Source organism: Salmo salar, unplaced genomic scaffold (assembly GCF_905237065.1).
Source record: "Salmo salar unplaced genomic scaffold, Ssal_v3.1, whole genome shotgun sequence".
Classification (NCBI taxonomy): domain Eukaryota; kingdom Metazoa; phylum Chordata; class Actinopteri; order Salmoniformes; family Salmonidae; genus Salmo; species Salmo salar.
Window position 1 is genome coordinate 26,535 of NW_025548648.1, and position 15,059 is coordinate 41,593.

Sequence of the window (15,059 nt, forward strand, 5' to 3'; positions counted from 1 at the left end):
GCGGATATGACCTCTCGGTAGACAAAAGAAAGGGGCGGGAAAGACAAAATGGATTCACTACACAGTCTATAATTACATTCATTGAAATGCTAATCCTTTGCACATGAACGGCCGCTCATTCGAGAATAATTGCAATGTATATATATATATATTTACGCCCCTATGTCGTTGTCATCTTCTCTGTTGGAATCCTTGATCTTCCTGTGGGTTCCTCAGTCTCATTTTGTCCAACTAGTAATAGAGAATAAAGGACATTATTGCATAGTGTGAATGTGATGTCATATAGAATGAGTGCTATGGTCTCCAACACAGCGTGACTCTTGAGCCCCTAACTGTTGTCTGACCATCCCAGGTAGGGGTGTCTCTTTTGGGGGGCAGAGATGGGCTAGAGGTGGATGAGAGAGTGGAGACCCATGGAGGTGTACCTATTGCCCACCTAACTGTTGTCTGATCTTCCCAGGTAGGGGTGTCTCTTTTTTGGGGGAGGGGCATGTTTTACCCCCCTGACAGCCCTAATGAGTCTGTGTTTAGGGATAGAGGAGAGCTAGGGGTGGAGGCTGTGGGGCCAAATATGGGCATCCTGTCCAGAAATTCCTCAATGGTGACCACACCATCTTTGTTCTTGTCCATTTTCTAACAGAGAAACAGTTGAATATGCAACCCTTTCTCTTCCCCGAGGGTGTCTCAGTGGGAGTGGGATATGTAAAAAACACATTTCACACCACACACACACACTGTACAGGTTACACACCTACATCTGAAACAGGACAAATATAAGCACAACCTATTTGACCTTTTTGGTCCTGGTTGTTCATAAGGTCTGAGTGCACCAATAAGGAGAAGATTATGTCCACAGGATCCTTTTAAAACACTTTGTGGAAAACACAGGATGTAGACGTATCTAACCCTTGATCCAATTAGAAACCACAGGATGTAGACGTATCTAACCCTGGATCCAATTAGAAACCACAGGATGTAGACGTATCTAACCCTTGATCCAATTAGAAACCACAGGATGTAGACGTATCTAACCCTGGGGCCTGGATCCAATTAGAAACCACAGGATGTAGACGTATCTAACCCTGGTGCCTGGATCCAATTAGAAACCACATGATGTAGACGTATCTAACCCTGGGGCCTGGATCCAATTACAAACCACAGGATGTAGACGTATCTAACCCTGGGGCCTGGATCCAATTAGAAACCACAGGATGTAGACGAATCTAACCCTGTGGCCTGGATCCAATTAGAAACCACAGGATGTAGACGTATCTAACCCTGGGGCTGGATCCAATTAGAAACCACAGGATGTAGACGTATCTAACGGCCTGGATCCAATTAGAAACCACAGGATGGTGACGTATCTAACCCTGGGGCCTGGATCCAATTAGAAACTGTGCTAAAGCATTTAAAAGGTAATTTCCAATTGAGCCGACATCTGCTGTGTTTACCTTGAATGTGATCTCCACTAACGCAGGAACTCTGCCTTTAAATAAACATATTGTCTACAAGCACATTTGGATTGACTGAAGGGCCACAGTGGATTCAGAAAGTATTCAGACCCCTTGGCTTTTTCCACATTTTGTTAATTAAGTTACAGCCTTATTCTAAAATGGATGAAATTGTTTATTTATTTTCCCCTCAATCTACACACAATACCCATTAATGACAAAGCAAAAACACAATTAAAAATGTTTGCAAACGTGGTTAGTTCTGTTACCTGGAATAAGTTGTCGACATGCTCCATGGGTACATTTTTTATATTATTTAACCAAGTAAGTTGACTGAGAACACATTCTCATCTACAGCAACAACCTGGGAAATAGTTACAGGGAGAGGAGGGGGATGAATCAGCCAATTGGAAGCTGGGGATGAATAGGTGACTGTAATGGTATGAGGGCAAGATTGGGAATTTAGCCAGGACACCAGGGTTAACACCCCTACTCTTATGATAAGTGGCATGGGATCTTTAGTGACCAGAGAGTCAGGACACCCGTTTAGCATCCCATCCAAAAGAGGGCACCCAACACAGGGCAATGTCCCCAATCACTACCCTGGGACATTGGGATATTGTTTTAGACCAAAGGAAAGAGTGCCTCCTACTGGCCCTCCAACACCACTTCCAGCAGCATCTGGTCTCCTATCCAGGGACTGACCAAGACCCACCCTGCTTAGCTTCAGAAACAAGCCAGCAGTGGGATGCAGGGTGGTATGCTGCTGGCCAACACATTCCCATCATATTGTATCATAGATGGAGAGCATGATATGAGTCATCCCCTGGAACACATACACCACCCTAATCCCTATATAGTGCAATACTTTTGACTATGGGCTCTGGGTGTTGCACTATATAGGGATTAGGGTGCCATTTGAGACAGAAACAGTGTAACAGAATATGACATTGGCATGTTGTACCAATACAGACATCAGTTTGTAGCGGTACTGTTAGAGAGAGGTAAAGAGAAAGGTTTTTATGTTCAGGCGCCAGACAGGTATTAACCTGCTGAACTGGAAAGAGTAGGATAGATAGAGAACCACTACCAGACAGGTATTAACCTGCTAAACTGGAAAGAGTAGGATAGATAGAGAACCACTACCAGACAGGTATTAACCTGCTGAACTGGAAAGAGTAGGATAGATAGAGAACCACTACCAGACAGGTATTAACCTGCTGAACTGGAAAGAGTAGGATAGATAGAGAACCACTACCAGACAGGTATTAACCTGCTGAACTGGAAAGAGTAGGATAGATAGAGAACCACTACCAGACAGGTATTAACCTGCTGAACTGGAAAGAGTAGGATAGATAGAGAACCACTACCAGACAGGTATTAACCCTGCTGAACTGGAAAGAGTAGGATAGATAGAGAACCACTACCAGACAGGTATTAACCTGCTGAACTGGAAAGAGTAGGATAGATAGAGAACCACTACCAGACAGGTATTAACCTGCTGAACTGGAAAGAGTAGGATAGATAGAGAACCACTACCAGACAGGTATTAACCTGCTGAACTGGAAAGAGTAGGATAGATAGAGAACCACTACCAGACAGGTATTAACCTGCTGAACTGGAAAGAGTAGGATAGATAGAGAACCACTACCAGACAGGTATTAACCTGCTGAACTGGAAAGAGTAGGATAGATAGAGAACCACTACCAGACAGGTATTAACCTGCTGAACTGGAAAGAGTAGGATAGATAGAGAACCACTACCAGACAGGTATTAACCTGCTGAACTGGAAAGAGTAGGATAGATAGAGAACCACTACCAGACAGGTATTAACCTGCTGAACTGGAAAGAGTAGGATAGATAGAGAACCACTATCAGACAGGTATTAACCTGCTGAACTGGAAAGAGTAGGATAGATAGAGAACCACTACCAGACAGGTATTAACCTGCTGAACTGGAAAGAGTAGGATAGATAGAGAACCACTACCAGACAGGTATTAACCTGCTGAACTGGAAAGAGTAGGATAGATAGAGAACCACTACCAGACAGGTATTAACCTGCTGAACTGGAAAGAGTAGGATAGATAGAGAACCACTACCAGACAGGTATTAACCTGCTGAACTGGAAAGAGTAAGTTAGATAGAGAACCACTACCAGACATCAGCAGAAGAGACTGCCTATAGGGTAGCCTGTTGGCCAGATAGCCAGTGGAGGAAAAGACACCATATAAAAACACACACGTCACAGCACAGGGGTAACCCAACCAATAATACCTCACACAAAATTAATGGCAAAGCAATTCAAAGGCAACTTCCTGGAAACAATGGACAAGAAAGAACCCAGTCATAAAACTTAGAGAATTTAATATATTCTGTATTACCTCCAAGTGGAGGAGGGAGGGGGTATGAATGGGTGTGTTCATAGACAACAAAAGGCCTTAAAAATGTCCAAATGTCAGTTGTCCCACACAAAATCAATAAAGTTCAAAACAATACACTCACACAACCTGCCTCTAACTAAAATGTCAAACAGTACTACAGTGAATTATTAGTTCACTGAAGGCAGTTTACATAAAAAGGAGCGCAGCACAAAGAGAGAACAAATTTCACTGTAAAGCACTGAAGAAGGAGATAGAAAGTGAGATGGGCTAAACTGTTGTGTCCAGGCTTGAACGTGCATTTGTCCGTCCGACACAATACTTGGTTGTTCATTTGACAAAAGCTTGCAACAATGTTGCTAGTAATCGATGAGATCAGAGGCCAGAACGCTTCCAACTTGTCAGGAGTAGCGCGACAAAAGGCGACCAAACTTGGAAACGTTATAACTAAGCACATTGAAACTAAACAAGACTTGCTCTCGCCGATCGAGAGCTCCTAACAGAGCTGGAAGAGCCGTCTTGATTTCCTCTTTCCTGACTGCTGCTGCGCTCTTAAAGTGGCAGTGCATGGTGAAGGCTCCGTGTAGGTTTTCGTTACTAGTGTTTGTGTGCGTAACTGTTGCTTTGTCAAGTAGCCAGGGATGTTTTTCACCATTCTATCTGATTAATTTACAGTTTGTAATGTTGTTATTAGTCCAACATTATTGGGGACATTAATATTTGACGGCTGCAGTAATGTTGCTATGCCACTAGGTGGAGATCTAGTCTAGAACAATATTCCGTCAGTAGCACTTTGATGAGAGTAAATTGAATGTGTTTGTAGAATAGAATGAATGACATCATGGAACTGACCAAATGTAAATGGTACTTTGACCTGTTCCATGTAGAACTCAGAGGGACAAGGCAACACTGTCTTGTTTTGCACGCTTTGTACAAAATAATAAAATGCAGTACTACAGGATATTTCTTAACGTAGCTCTTTATTAGCTAGCTACAACTGCATGTTCACTTATCTCCAACCATGATCAACTGACCATGACCTCACCATCTGGGTGGTCTTAACCAATCATAGCACAGTATGATACGGCGGTAAAATGCATCCAATTACAATTCAGTATGTTTACACATATGAATATTACATCCCCCTTCTTTTAAAACAAAAGACAAATGTTTACATATTCTAAGCGTTTCTTTTGAATACATGCTCTGTAGTATGAACTCAAGGTAAGTAACCATTTATATTGCATACTACACCAACTGAATCAACATAGACTCTGAAACAATGATCCAACATACTGTTACGTTTCGAACAAGGGATTCTCAGCAACTCAGCTTTCACTGTAGAAATGACATCTTAACAATTCAAACAAATACAATACCAAAGCATTTCAAGTGAACTTTCAATAACAAGTTTACAGTCTGGAACTCTTTTAGGGCAGCGATCCACCTACACCCTTTGACATTTCACAGGTCTAAGACAGCTCTGGGCTTGACCTCTCTTCCTGACCTTGTGCGATATGATGTTGAGCATGCTTCTGTGTCAGTCAGCAGTTCTTGTGGTGTTGCAGGTAAGTATGGTGTATGTTGTGCTGTGTGTGTGTTTAGTCCATCACGTTCTCTTTCAGGGGAACAGTTCATCTCATCAGTGTGTTATTCTTTTGTGTTCAGTAGGTGACGACGATTGCGGTGGTACACCGCTCCTTCTGCTGTGCGGACATGATATGAGCGTTCAGTGTCAGCTGGCTGGATGACGACTGCTGGCTTCCAGGGGCCATGCTCCTGGATTGTAACTGACTCTCCGTCGATCAGTGGTGACAGTCTAGCTAACCTGTTGTAGTATCGCTTTTGTTATTGTTGTCTCTGTGCACGTTTTTCATGCATTTCCTTGTAGCTGACGACCTCAGGTTGCAGTTGCTGGTTGGTGCTGGGAAGGCTTGAGCGAAGTCTGCAGCTCATCAACAGCTGGGCTGGTGATTTGAAGTTGATAACTGGAGTGTTGCGGCATTCAAGGAGACTGAGGTAGGGGTCTCTCTTGTCTGCTTTTACTTTGTCCATGAGTGATTTAGCAATCTGCACAGATTTTTCAGCAAGGCCATTACTTTGAGGGTAATGTGGGCTTGTGGTGACATGTGTGAACTCCCATGCTTTTGTGAAGGATTCAAACTCATTTGATTTGTAACAGGGCCCATTGTCAGATATTAAAGTCTCTATAATGCCATGCCTGGCAAAGGCTGCTTTCAGCTTGTATCACAGCTGCAGATGTGGTGCTGTGAAGCTTGTCGAGTTCGAAGTATCTGCTGTAGTAGTCCACTGTTACGATGTAGTACTCGTTGTTCTAGGTGAACAGATCGGTTGCCATGACCTGCCAGGGTTGGTCTGGGATACAGTGAGGTAACATTGGCTCTTTGGTGTTTGAGGGGTGTCGCTCAAGATAGATGGCGCATTTACCAAGAATGTCCTCTATTTTTTTGCACATTCCGGGCCAAAACAAAATGTCCCGTGCTCTCTGTTTGCACTTTTCCATGCCCATGTGTCCAGCGTGGATCTTTGTCAAAATCTCTTCTCCGAGACTGGTAGGAATAATGATTTTCTCTCCTTTGAAAATGATTCCGTTGATCTGTGATAGTTCATCACGATGGTTCCAGAATTCTGAGACGCTCTGAGGGCATTTTCTCCTCTCCTCAGGCCATCCATCCTGTATGACTTTCCTCAGCTGTGTGAGTTGTGAGTCCTTGTCTGTTTCTGCTTGGATCTCCTTCAGTTTTGTGTCACTAACTGGTAAGTTGCTGTACACAGTGTGCACTTGCATGTCCATGCCTTCACTGAGGCTGCTGTCCTTGTAGGTAAGAAACTTTGGAGAGTGTGTCTGCGACAGTGATGTCTTTGCCTAGACGGTGAGTGATTGTGAAGTCGTATTTTTGTAGTTGAAGGATCATTCTCTGTAGCCTTGGCGGGGCTGCGGCTAGTGGTTTCCTCATGATTGACTCAAGGGGCTATGGTTGGATTCCACAATGACTTGTCGTCCATATACGTACTGATGGAAACGTTTTACATCTGAACAGAATGGCATAGAGCTCCTTTTCGATTTGAGCGTAGTTGATTTCACAGTCTGTGAGAGATTTGGAAGCGTAGCCGATGGGTTTTCCTGCTTGCAGTAGCACTGCACCTAGTCCATACTTCGACGTGTCCACTTGGAGTCTGAGCTCTTTGTTGGGGTTGTAGTAGGCAAGGATTGGTCCTGGTTCTCTTGTGATCAAGTCTTTCACACTCTGGAAACCAATGTCGTGTTGCTTGTCCCAGAGAAACTCACTGGACTGCTTTAGCAGTTGACGCAGGAGTGCATTAGCATTGGAGAGGCTGGGTGCGAACTTGGATAAGTAGTTGACCATGCCAAGCACTGTTTCCAGCTCTGCACAGTTCTTTGGTGGCTCCATTTCTTTTATGGCTGAGATCTTCTGTGGATCTGGCTTGATTCCGTTCGCTGTGAGAAGATGTCCAAAGTAGCTAACCTCTGTAGCACCGACTGGGCTCTTCTCGGGGTTGAGCCGAACTCTTCTCTCGCAGGACCTTTGCAGCATCGCGCGGAGGTTTCGGTCGTGCTCCTCTTTGGTTCGACTATAGGCAAGGATGTCGTCCACAACTGCCAAAACTCCGTCTAGGCCTTCATACAGTTCGTCGATCTTTTGCTGAAACTCGTCTTGGGCTGAGACAATCCCAAAAGGCAGGCGACAGAACCTGTAGCGTCCAAACGGTGTGTTGAACATTGTGAGCGTAGACGACTCTTCTGTGAGCTTGATAGCCCAGTAGCCTGATCTAGCGTCCATGACACTGAAGTAGTGTGCTCCTGCTAGCTTGTGTGTGTGATGTCATCTAGCGTCGGTAAAGGGTAATGGGGGGCGTTTGATTGCCATGTTCAAGTCTCTTGGGTCGAGACATACTCGGAGCTTGCCTGTGCGTGGTTTCTCCACCACCACTAACGCGTTTACCCAGTCAGTCGGTTCTGTAACCTTGGTGACTGTGTCAGATTGCTCCATGCTCTCCAACTTTTCTTCAGACGGGCACGGAGAGCAAGGGGAATCTTTCTCGGTGGGTAGAACACAGGGGTTGCGTCTGGGTCAAGGTGAATGGTACATTCTCCTGGGAATAATCCTATTCCTGTAAAAACATCAGCAAACTCCTCCAGTACATTTTCTGTCTCTACTGGTGCTGTCACTGATAAAACTAGCTTGATGAGGTCCATGTCTAAACATGCTTTAAGACCTAGCACTGCAGGTGTTCTAGTGTCAACAACGTAAAAGTCCAACATCATGTCACTTTCCTTGTATTTGCCTTTGAAAGTGCATGTGCCTTTTACTGGGAGCTGTTCACCACCATAACCAGTCAGTCTGCACATGGTGGGCTGTAGCTCACACTCAGATGTCAAGCTGTGGTACTTATTCAGAGGAATAATGTTTACTTGTGCACCAGTGTCTAGTTTGAACTTTAGCTTTGTGCCTTGTGTTCCTATCTCAATGTCAGCAAAGGCTTGCTCTGTCTCTGATATTTGACTTTTCTGTGTCACTGAATCAATAAACAGTTCACCAGCGTTTGACTCTTTGATTGACATTTCCTCTGTGTTCTGTTTTTCCACGTTAAGCTCTGCACACTTTTGCAAAGTGATTCCATTGACTATATTTCAAGATATTGTCAAGTGTATTTACAAAGTGAAGTGAAGGGGAGAGGTCTTGTACAATAAGTCAACTTACTGGTTGTGCATGGAAACTGACAGTAAGTGTGAATTATACGGTTGATACATATTTAAAGTAGTTGGGTGGGAACAAATAGCTGATGCAGAACTTTATTAACTTCCTCTTTAAGTCATTAACATTCCATTTACCACATGCCTTTAGCTGGGCAATTTCCTTGTTCGCCATGCACTTTGTATCCACAATATCCACATGTTTTGGGGCGTTTTCAGTAATGAGGCCCTGTACCCCATTTACAGTTTCTACTTCAATGTATCAGGTGGAGTTATTCACCAGCTATAGAGTGAGTTGTTGTTTATGTTTCTAAGACTGCAGGGTGGGAGATGCAACAATGGACTTGAGAACAGCAGGAAGTGTGTTGGTGGTCTTTCTCTGGTCTGTAGCAGGTATGGTCTCATTCTTATCTTTTAGTTGCTCTGTTTAATAATCTACAGACATTTCTAAAAGGATAAGAATCATAATGTTATTCTGGTGTGTTCTGTTAGGAGTCTCCACTTCACTTTAAATAGTTATCTTTCACATTCACACTCAACTCAGCAAATATGGCAACAAAGTGTGAACAAACCTTACTGTCAGTGTGAACCAATAGGTTTGTGCTTAATGTAATGTGCTTGTGATGTCTAACTGTGTTTTAGTGGTACTCGGGAAATATGGTTGGAGTGTGACTTACACCAAGAAGAGTATCTGTGCCTTGAAGGGGTCAACAGTGGATCTGTCCTGCTCTTACACATATCCCAGAGGTCATAGAGTCACAACAACCACATGGAATAAACGGAAGAGTTTAACTTGGACTCAAATCCAAGATAAATATTGTTAGTGTGGACACTATATAAATAATGACATGGTTATTATTGGTATTGACCGTGACCTTTCCCTTTTGATGATGTCATCACTAAGAGTGATTTCTGTGCAATGTGATTCTACCACCGGTTGAGTGGGCTATATAGTTCTGCTATATTTGTACCGTTTGTACCTGGCAATACACCTTTAGGTTTGGGTTGAAAGTAAAGGAAAGTAATATCGAAATGCGTGTGGGCATTCCTTGTCAAGTTACTACACTTTTTGGCGACGAGGATAAAACTTTATCAACTTGTACAGGGCGAGGTGCTAGCTAGCTAAGAAACAGTGGAGGAAGTCAGTTAGCTAGCTAGCTTAATGAGCGACGGAGAGCAGGTGCCCCTGGACGGAAACACCGACGGGGACAATCAGCAGCAAGTGAAAATCGCTAACGAGGATCAAGGACAAGTTGGCGTTATAATGGCAATGTTTGGGACTATCACTGAGTTTGTGGAAGAGAACGAGGACTGGACGGAATATGTGGAAAGGTTGGGACACTTTTTCTTGGCAAATGGAATCATAGATGAGGCTAAACAGCGCTCTATTCTCTTGAGTGTGTGTGGGGCTAAAACCTACAAGCTAATGAGGAATTTGCCTACACTACGGAGACCGGGAGAAATTCCTTTTGGGGATCTAGTTGCTCTCATTCAGACTCACCACAATCCAAAGCCGTCAGTGATTGTCCAGAGGTTCAAGTTTAACTGCCATTTTCGGAAAACAGGTCAGTCTGTTGCTAACTTTGTTGCTGAATTACGTGAACTCTCTGAACATTGTGAGTTTGGGGCTATGTTAGAGGACATGCTCCATGACAGATTAGTCTGTTGCATTAATGAGGACAGCATACAGCGCCGGTTGCTGGGGGAAGCCACACTGACTTTCAAGAGAGCATTGGAACTATCTCAAGGGATGGAGATGGCCGCTAGTAATGTGAAAAATATTCAAAAGGCCAACAGTGAAAGTTGTGCAGTGCATCAGGTGACAAAAGAGGTGGCAGGAAAAAGGGGAAAAGCAGTGGAATGTTTCAGATGTGGAGGGACACATTATGGTAACAACTGTAAGTTCATGGAGACTGTCTGTCACAATTGCAACAAAAAGGGCCATTTAGAAAAAAATGCAGGGGTCCTAGGAGCAAGCCAGAGGGTGGGTGGACTGGGCTGGGCAAGTTCACAGCACCAAAGCCTCAGTCAGCAACGCACCACCTAGAGAGCACAGAGGAGGAGGAAGAGCATTGTTCCTACAACATGTTTAATGCTACAGTGGAGGTAGATGGAAAGCAGATGAGGATGGAGGTTGACACGGGGGCCTCTGCCTCTGTCATAAGGGAGGAGACCTACAAACAAAAATGGGTCTCAAGACAGGTTTCTGCCCTCACACCGGCAGGGATCAGACTGTGTACGTACACCGGGGAGACCATACCATTGCTGGGGGCTCTAGAGGTGGACATTGCATACAACAGCCAGGAAGCGAGAGCACGGCTCCTGGTGGTGAAAGGGAATGGGCCTAGTTTACTAGGGCGTGACTGGCTAAACAAAATACAACTGAGCTGGGGTGAGATAAAACACACCCGAGTGACTGAGGATGTCATTCAAAAGTACCCAGAGATTTTCAAAGATGAACTGGGCACACTGCAGGGCACTGCAGTTAAGCTGTTCGTGGATCCTCAGGCCGAGCCTCGCTTTTTCAAGCCCAGGACAGTGCCTTACGCCATGAAAAAGAAAGTGGAAGATGAGTTGGAGCGGCTGCAGGAAGCAAACGTCATTACTCCCGTTCAGTTCTCCCGCTGGGCAGCTCCTATCGTTCCCGTTCTGAAAAGTGACGGCACGGTGCGTATATGTGGGGACTACAAATTCACCATCAACAGGGCCTCTAAGCTAGACGCTTACCCGCTGCCACGGGTGGAGGACTTGTTCGCGACACTGGCAGGAGGCCAGACGTTCTCAAAGCTTGACATGAGTCACGCCTACCAACAGCTCCTCCTGGACGAGGACTCAAAAGAGTATGTCACAGTGAACACGCACAAAGGCTTGTTCAGGTACAACCGCTTGGTTTTCGGAGTGGCGTCCAGCCCAGCCATTTTCCAGAGGACAATGGACAATCTGCTGCAGGGGATCCCTCATGTAGCAGTGTACCTGGATGACATCCTGGTTACAGGGGAGACGGAGGAGGAGCACCTCCACCATCTGGACCAGGTGTTAAAGAGATTCTCTGAGGCAGGGCTGCGCCTGAAGCGTAGCAAGTGCACATTCCAAGCACAGAGTGTGACATACCTAGGTCACAAGATCACAGTGCAGGGTCTGTGTCCTGTGGAGGACAAAGTCAGGGCAATCAAGGATGCTCCAAACCCCAAGAATGGGTCAGAGCTCAGGTCGTTCCTGGGCATGGTGAACTACTATGGTAAGTTCCTCCCAGAGCTGTCAACAGTGTTGGCTCCACTTTATCAGTTGCTCCACAAAGACTATAAATGGAAGTGGGGGCCAGCACAAGAGAAAGCTTTCAAGGAAGTGAAAGCACTACTACAATCAGCACAACTTCTGGTTAATTTTGACCAAGACAAATAGATCATCCTGTCATGCGACGCCTCACCCTATGGCGTCAGGGCAGTACTCTCTCATCAGATGGAGGACGGGTCAGAGAGACCCATTGGATTCACATCACGTACGCTGACGAGTGCTGAGAAGGGTTATTCACAGTTAGACAAGGAAGGTCTGGCCATAGTCTTTGCTGTGAAACGCTTCCATCAGTACCTCTACGGTCGTCATTTCACCATATGCACTGACCACAAACCACTGATGAGCCTTTTTAGTGAATCAAGATGCATTCCGCCCATGGCTTCAGCAAGGTTACAGCGCTGGGCCCTGACACTGTCAGCTTACCAGTACACGATAGTGTATAGAGCGGGGAAGCACAATGCAAATGCAGATGCGCTCAGCCTACCAGAGATGCCTGCCACAACTGTGGTGCCTCCCGAGACAATTTTCCTAATGGAGAGATTGTCAAACTCACCTGTGAATGCCAAACAGATCAAACAGTGGACAGACCGGGATCCTATCCTGTCCCAAGTGAAAAGATTCCTGATGCAGGGTTGGCCTCCTGTCATAGAGGATGATGGACTAAGACCTTATGCAAAGCGCAAAACTGAGCTGAGTGTGCAGGATGGCTGCATACTCTGGGGGTCCAGAGTGGTTGTTCCACCCCCTGGCCGTGCACAAGTTATGGATGAGGTCCATGAGGCTCACCTGGGTGCCTCCCGGATGAAAAGTTTAGCCAGATCTTACATCTGGTGGCCTAACATGGATCAGGAGGTAGAAGACAAATTTAAATAATGTTCTGAGTGCCAGATCAACCAGAAGATGGCGCCGCCTGCGCCACTACATCTGTGGGAGTGGCCTGACCTCCCATGGTCCAGGCTGCATATAGATTTTGCAGGCCCTTTCATGGGTCACATGTTCCTTGTCATGGTGGACGCACACACCAAGTGTCTGGAGGCGCACATCATGAGCAACATCACAGTGACCACAACCATCGAAAAGCTTCGGCAGGTGTTTTCAACCCATGGTCTGCCGGACTCTCTGGTGTCCGACAACGCAACAACGTTTACCTGTGACTTGTTCCAAGAATTCATGCGGAGAAACGGGATCCGCCATGTCCGCAGCGCCCGTTTCACCCGGCCTCATACGGCTTAGCGGAGCGGGCTGTGCAGACAATGAAAGAGGGGCTCAAAAGGATGACTGGGGGAACCATCACAACTAAGCTCTCTCGGTTCTTGTTCCAGTACCGCATCACGCCACAAACAACAACAGGACAGGCTCCAGCGGTGATGTTAATGGGCAGGAAGCCAAAAGCTCACCTGGATCTACTGCGTCCGAACATCAGAGCACGAGTGGAACGGAAGCAGGAGAAACAAAAAGAGAGACATGACCACCACGCAAGGGAGAGACAGTTAAAACCCAATGACACTGTCTACATCCGCAACTTCACAAGCAGCCAACGCTGGTTGCCAGGTATCAGAGTCAGAGTGGTCCCGTCTCCTTTGTGGTCAAACTGACTGATGGGCGAGTCATGCGCAGACACCAGGACCATCTCCGCCTGCGCTATGACAAAGACAAGACCATGTTTTCAGACGGAACAGCTGTGGGTGGTAGTATACAAGTTGAAATCCCACAGGAAACAGCATCTGAGGAACAGGGGCATTCAGTGGTTCCAGCAGAGGGTGATGGACATTCTCTCACAAACACCCAACCCGCTCCTGTGCCCTCAGACCGAGCTCCACTGGGACACGCCTTACCTGTGTCTCGTAGCACACCAGGAGTACTGCGCAGATCACAACGTAGTCACAAGCCTCCTGTAAGACTAACTCTGTAGTTGAGACTGAGCGACTCATGGTGTTAGTGTTTGTTTGGAGCAGCAGACCTAGTTGAAAAGAAATAAGGACTGTCATTTTATTGTTGTTGTTTTGGTTACATTTACGGTAACACCAGCAGAAGTTCTACAGTGAGAACCTTGGGATGGTGCTGACTGACAGATGTTCTCCATTGTTCTTTCATAACTTTCAAAGGCACCCTATTTATTTTTATTCCATCCATAATACCTGATTGGTTTAATTACGTTATTGTCATTGACCCTGCATTCAGACCTGCAGGTGAAGATGACTCCTGGAACAGAGGCAGGAAGGGGAACACTGACCTGTAGCACCACCTGTACTCTGACTGACAACCCCACCTACATCTGGTACAAGAACGGACACAAAGTAAAGGAGGACACTTCCAGCCTGTACTCAGAATACTTTAGTGATGTAGACTGCTACTCCTGTGCTGTAAAAGGCCATGAGGATCTCCACTCTCCTGCTGTGTGTGAGTCTGGAATTTTTAATTAAGATGTTATATAAATGCAGTTTAGTTCAGGTTGTGAGACTAATGTCAATTAATCACTAAATACTGATCATTGTCAAAGTGAAGAGGAGTGCACCTCTGATTTCCTTCCCCCTCTCCCTCGGCCTGAGAAGTGAAACATGTCGTCATTGATGTCAGATGATGGAGATGATGTCATCATTAGAACCTTGAAGGGATCTTTGCCCAGTGAACCTCCTCTATGATGACCATGTTGTAAACACTAAGGGGGCTGACATCTGTTGTTATCATGTGTTTTACTGTGTATGTATGTATGGTCATGTGACTGGACATGTGACCTAAATCTGTGACCCCTTGTGATGTCACTTTGAGACTCACTGCCAGTCTGATGCCATAGGGTGCCTAGTAATTGCCCCGACATGGGATAAATAAATAAAGCTTTTTAATTGAATATGGGGCATGTTCCAGGCAGACTAAATTGCAGTCACCTGCCTTCTCTCACAACACCTGGATAGGTGTTTGTTTAAGATGTCAGCTAACCCAATCATGTTATAGCAAACTGATGCACGACTGCACAGTCCGTGGCGTGGCACACAACCATGAGTCAGCCTGGAACGTCTCCAGTGTCCATGGGGTGTTCTAACATCCACACTAGACCACCTTAAATGAAACAAGTAGTGTGCTACTGTGGATATTGGAACAAGACCCATAACACCTTCCTAATATTGAGTTGCTCCACCCCCTTTTGCCCTCAGAAAAGCCTCAATTCGTCGGGGCATGGACTCTACAAGGTGTCAAAAG

General features: G+C 45.6%; 1 protein-coding gene, 1 long non-coding RNA gene and 1 pseudogene across 2 annotated transcripts; all 3 read left to right on the top strand.

Annotated features, from left to right (window-relative positions):
• The first annotated feature begins 8,469 nt into the window (after positions 1-8,469).
• LOC123733209 (uncharacterized) lies at positions 8,470-9,380 on the top strand. Its single transcript, XR_006763661.1, has 3 exons — positions 8,470-8,596; positions 8,883-8,960; positions 9,210-9,380. It is a non-coding gene; the product is annotated as an uncharacterized lncRNA (long non-coding RNA).
• Positions 9,381-9,478: 98 nt separating this feature from the next.
• Positions 9,479-10,637, top strand: LOC123733208 (uncharacterized). Its single transcript, XM_045712639.1, has one exon. It carries the CDS (start codon positions 9,730-9,732, stop codon positions 10,612-10,614), a length of 885 nt encoding a protein of 294 aa, XP_045568595.1. The 5' UTR covers positions 9,479-9,729; the 3' UTR covers positions 10,615-10,637.
• LOC106597481 (uncharacterized protein K02A2.6-like) lies at positions 10,618-15,059 on the top strand (annotated as a pseudogene).

Excerpts from the sequence above, each read along its gene's own strand:
- LOC123733208 (XM_045712639.1), top strand. The coding sequence starts at position 9,730 with ATGAGCGACGGAGAGCAGGTGCCCCTGGACGGAAACACCGACGGGGAC.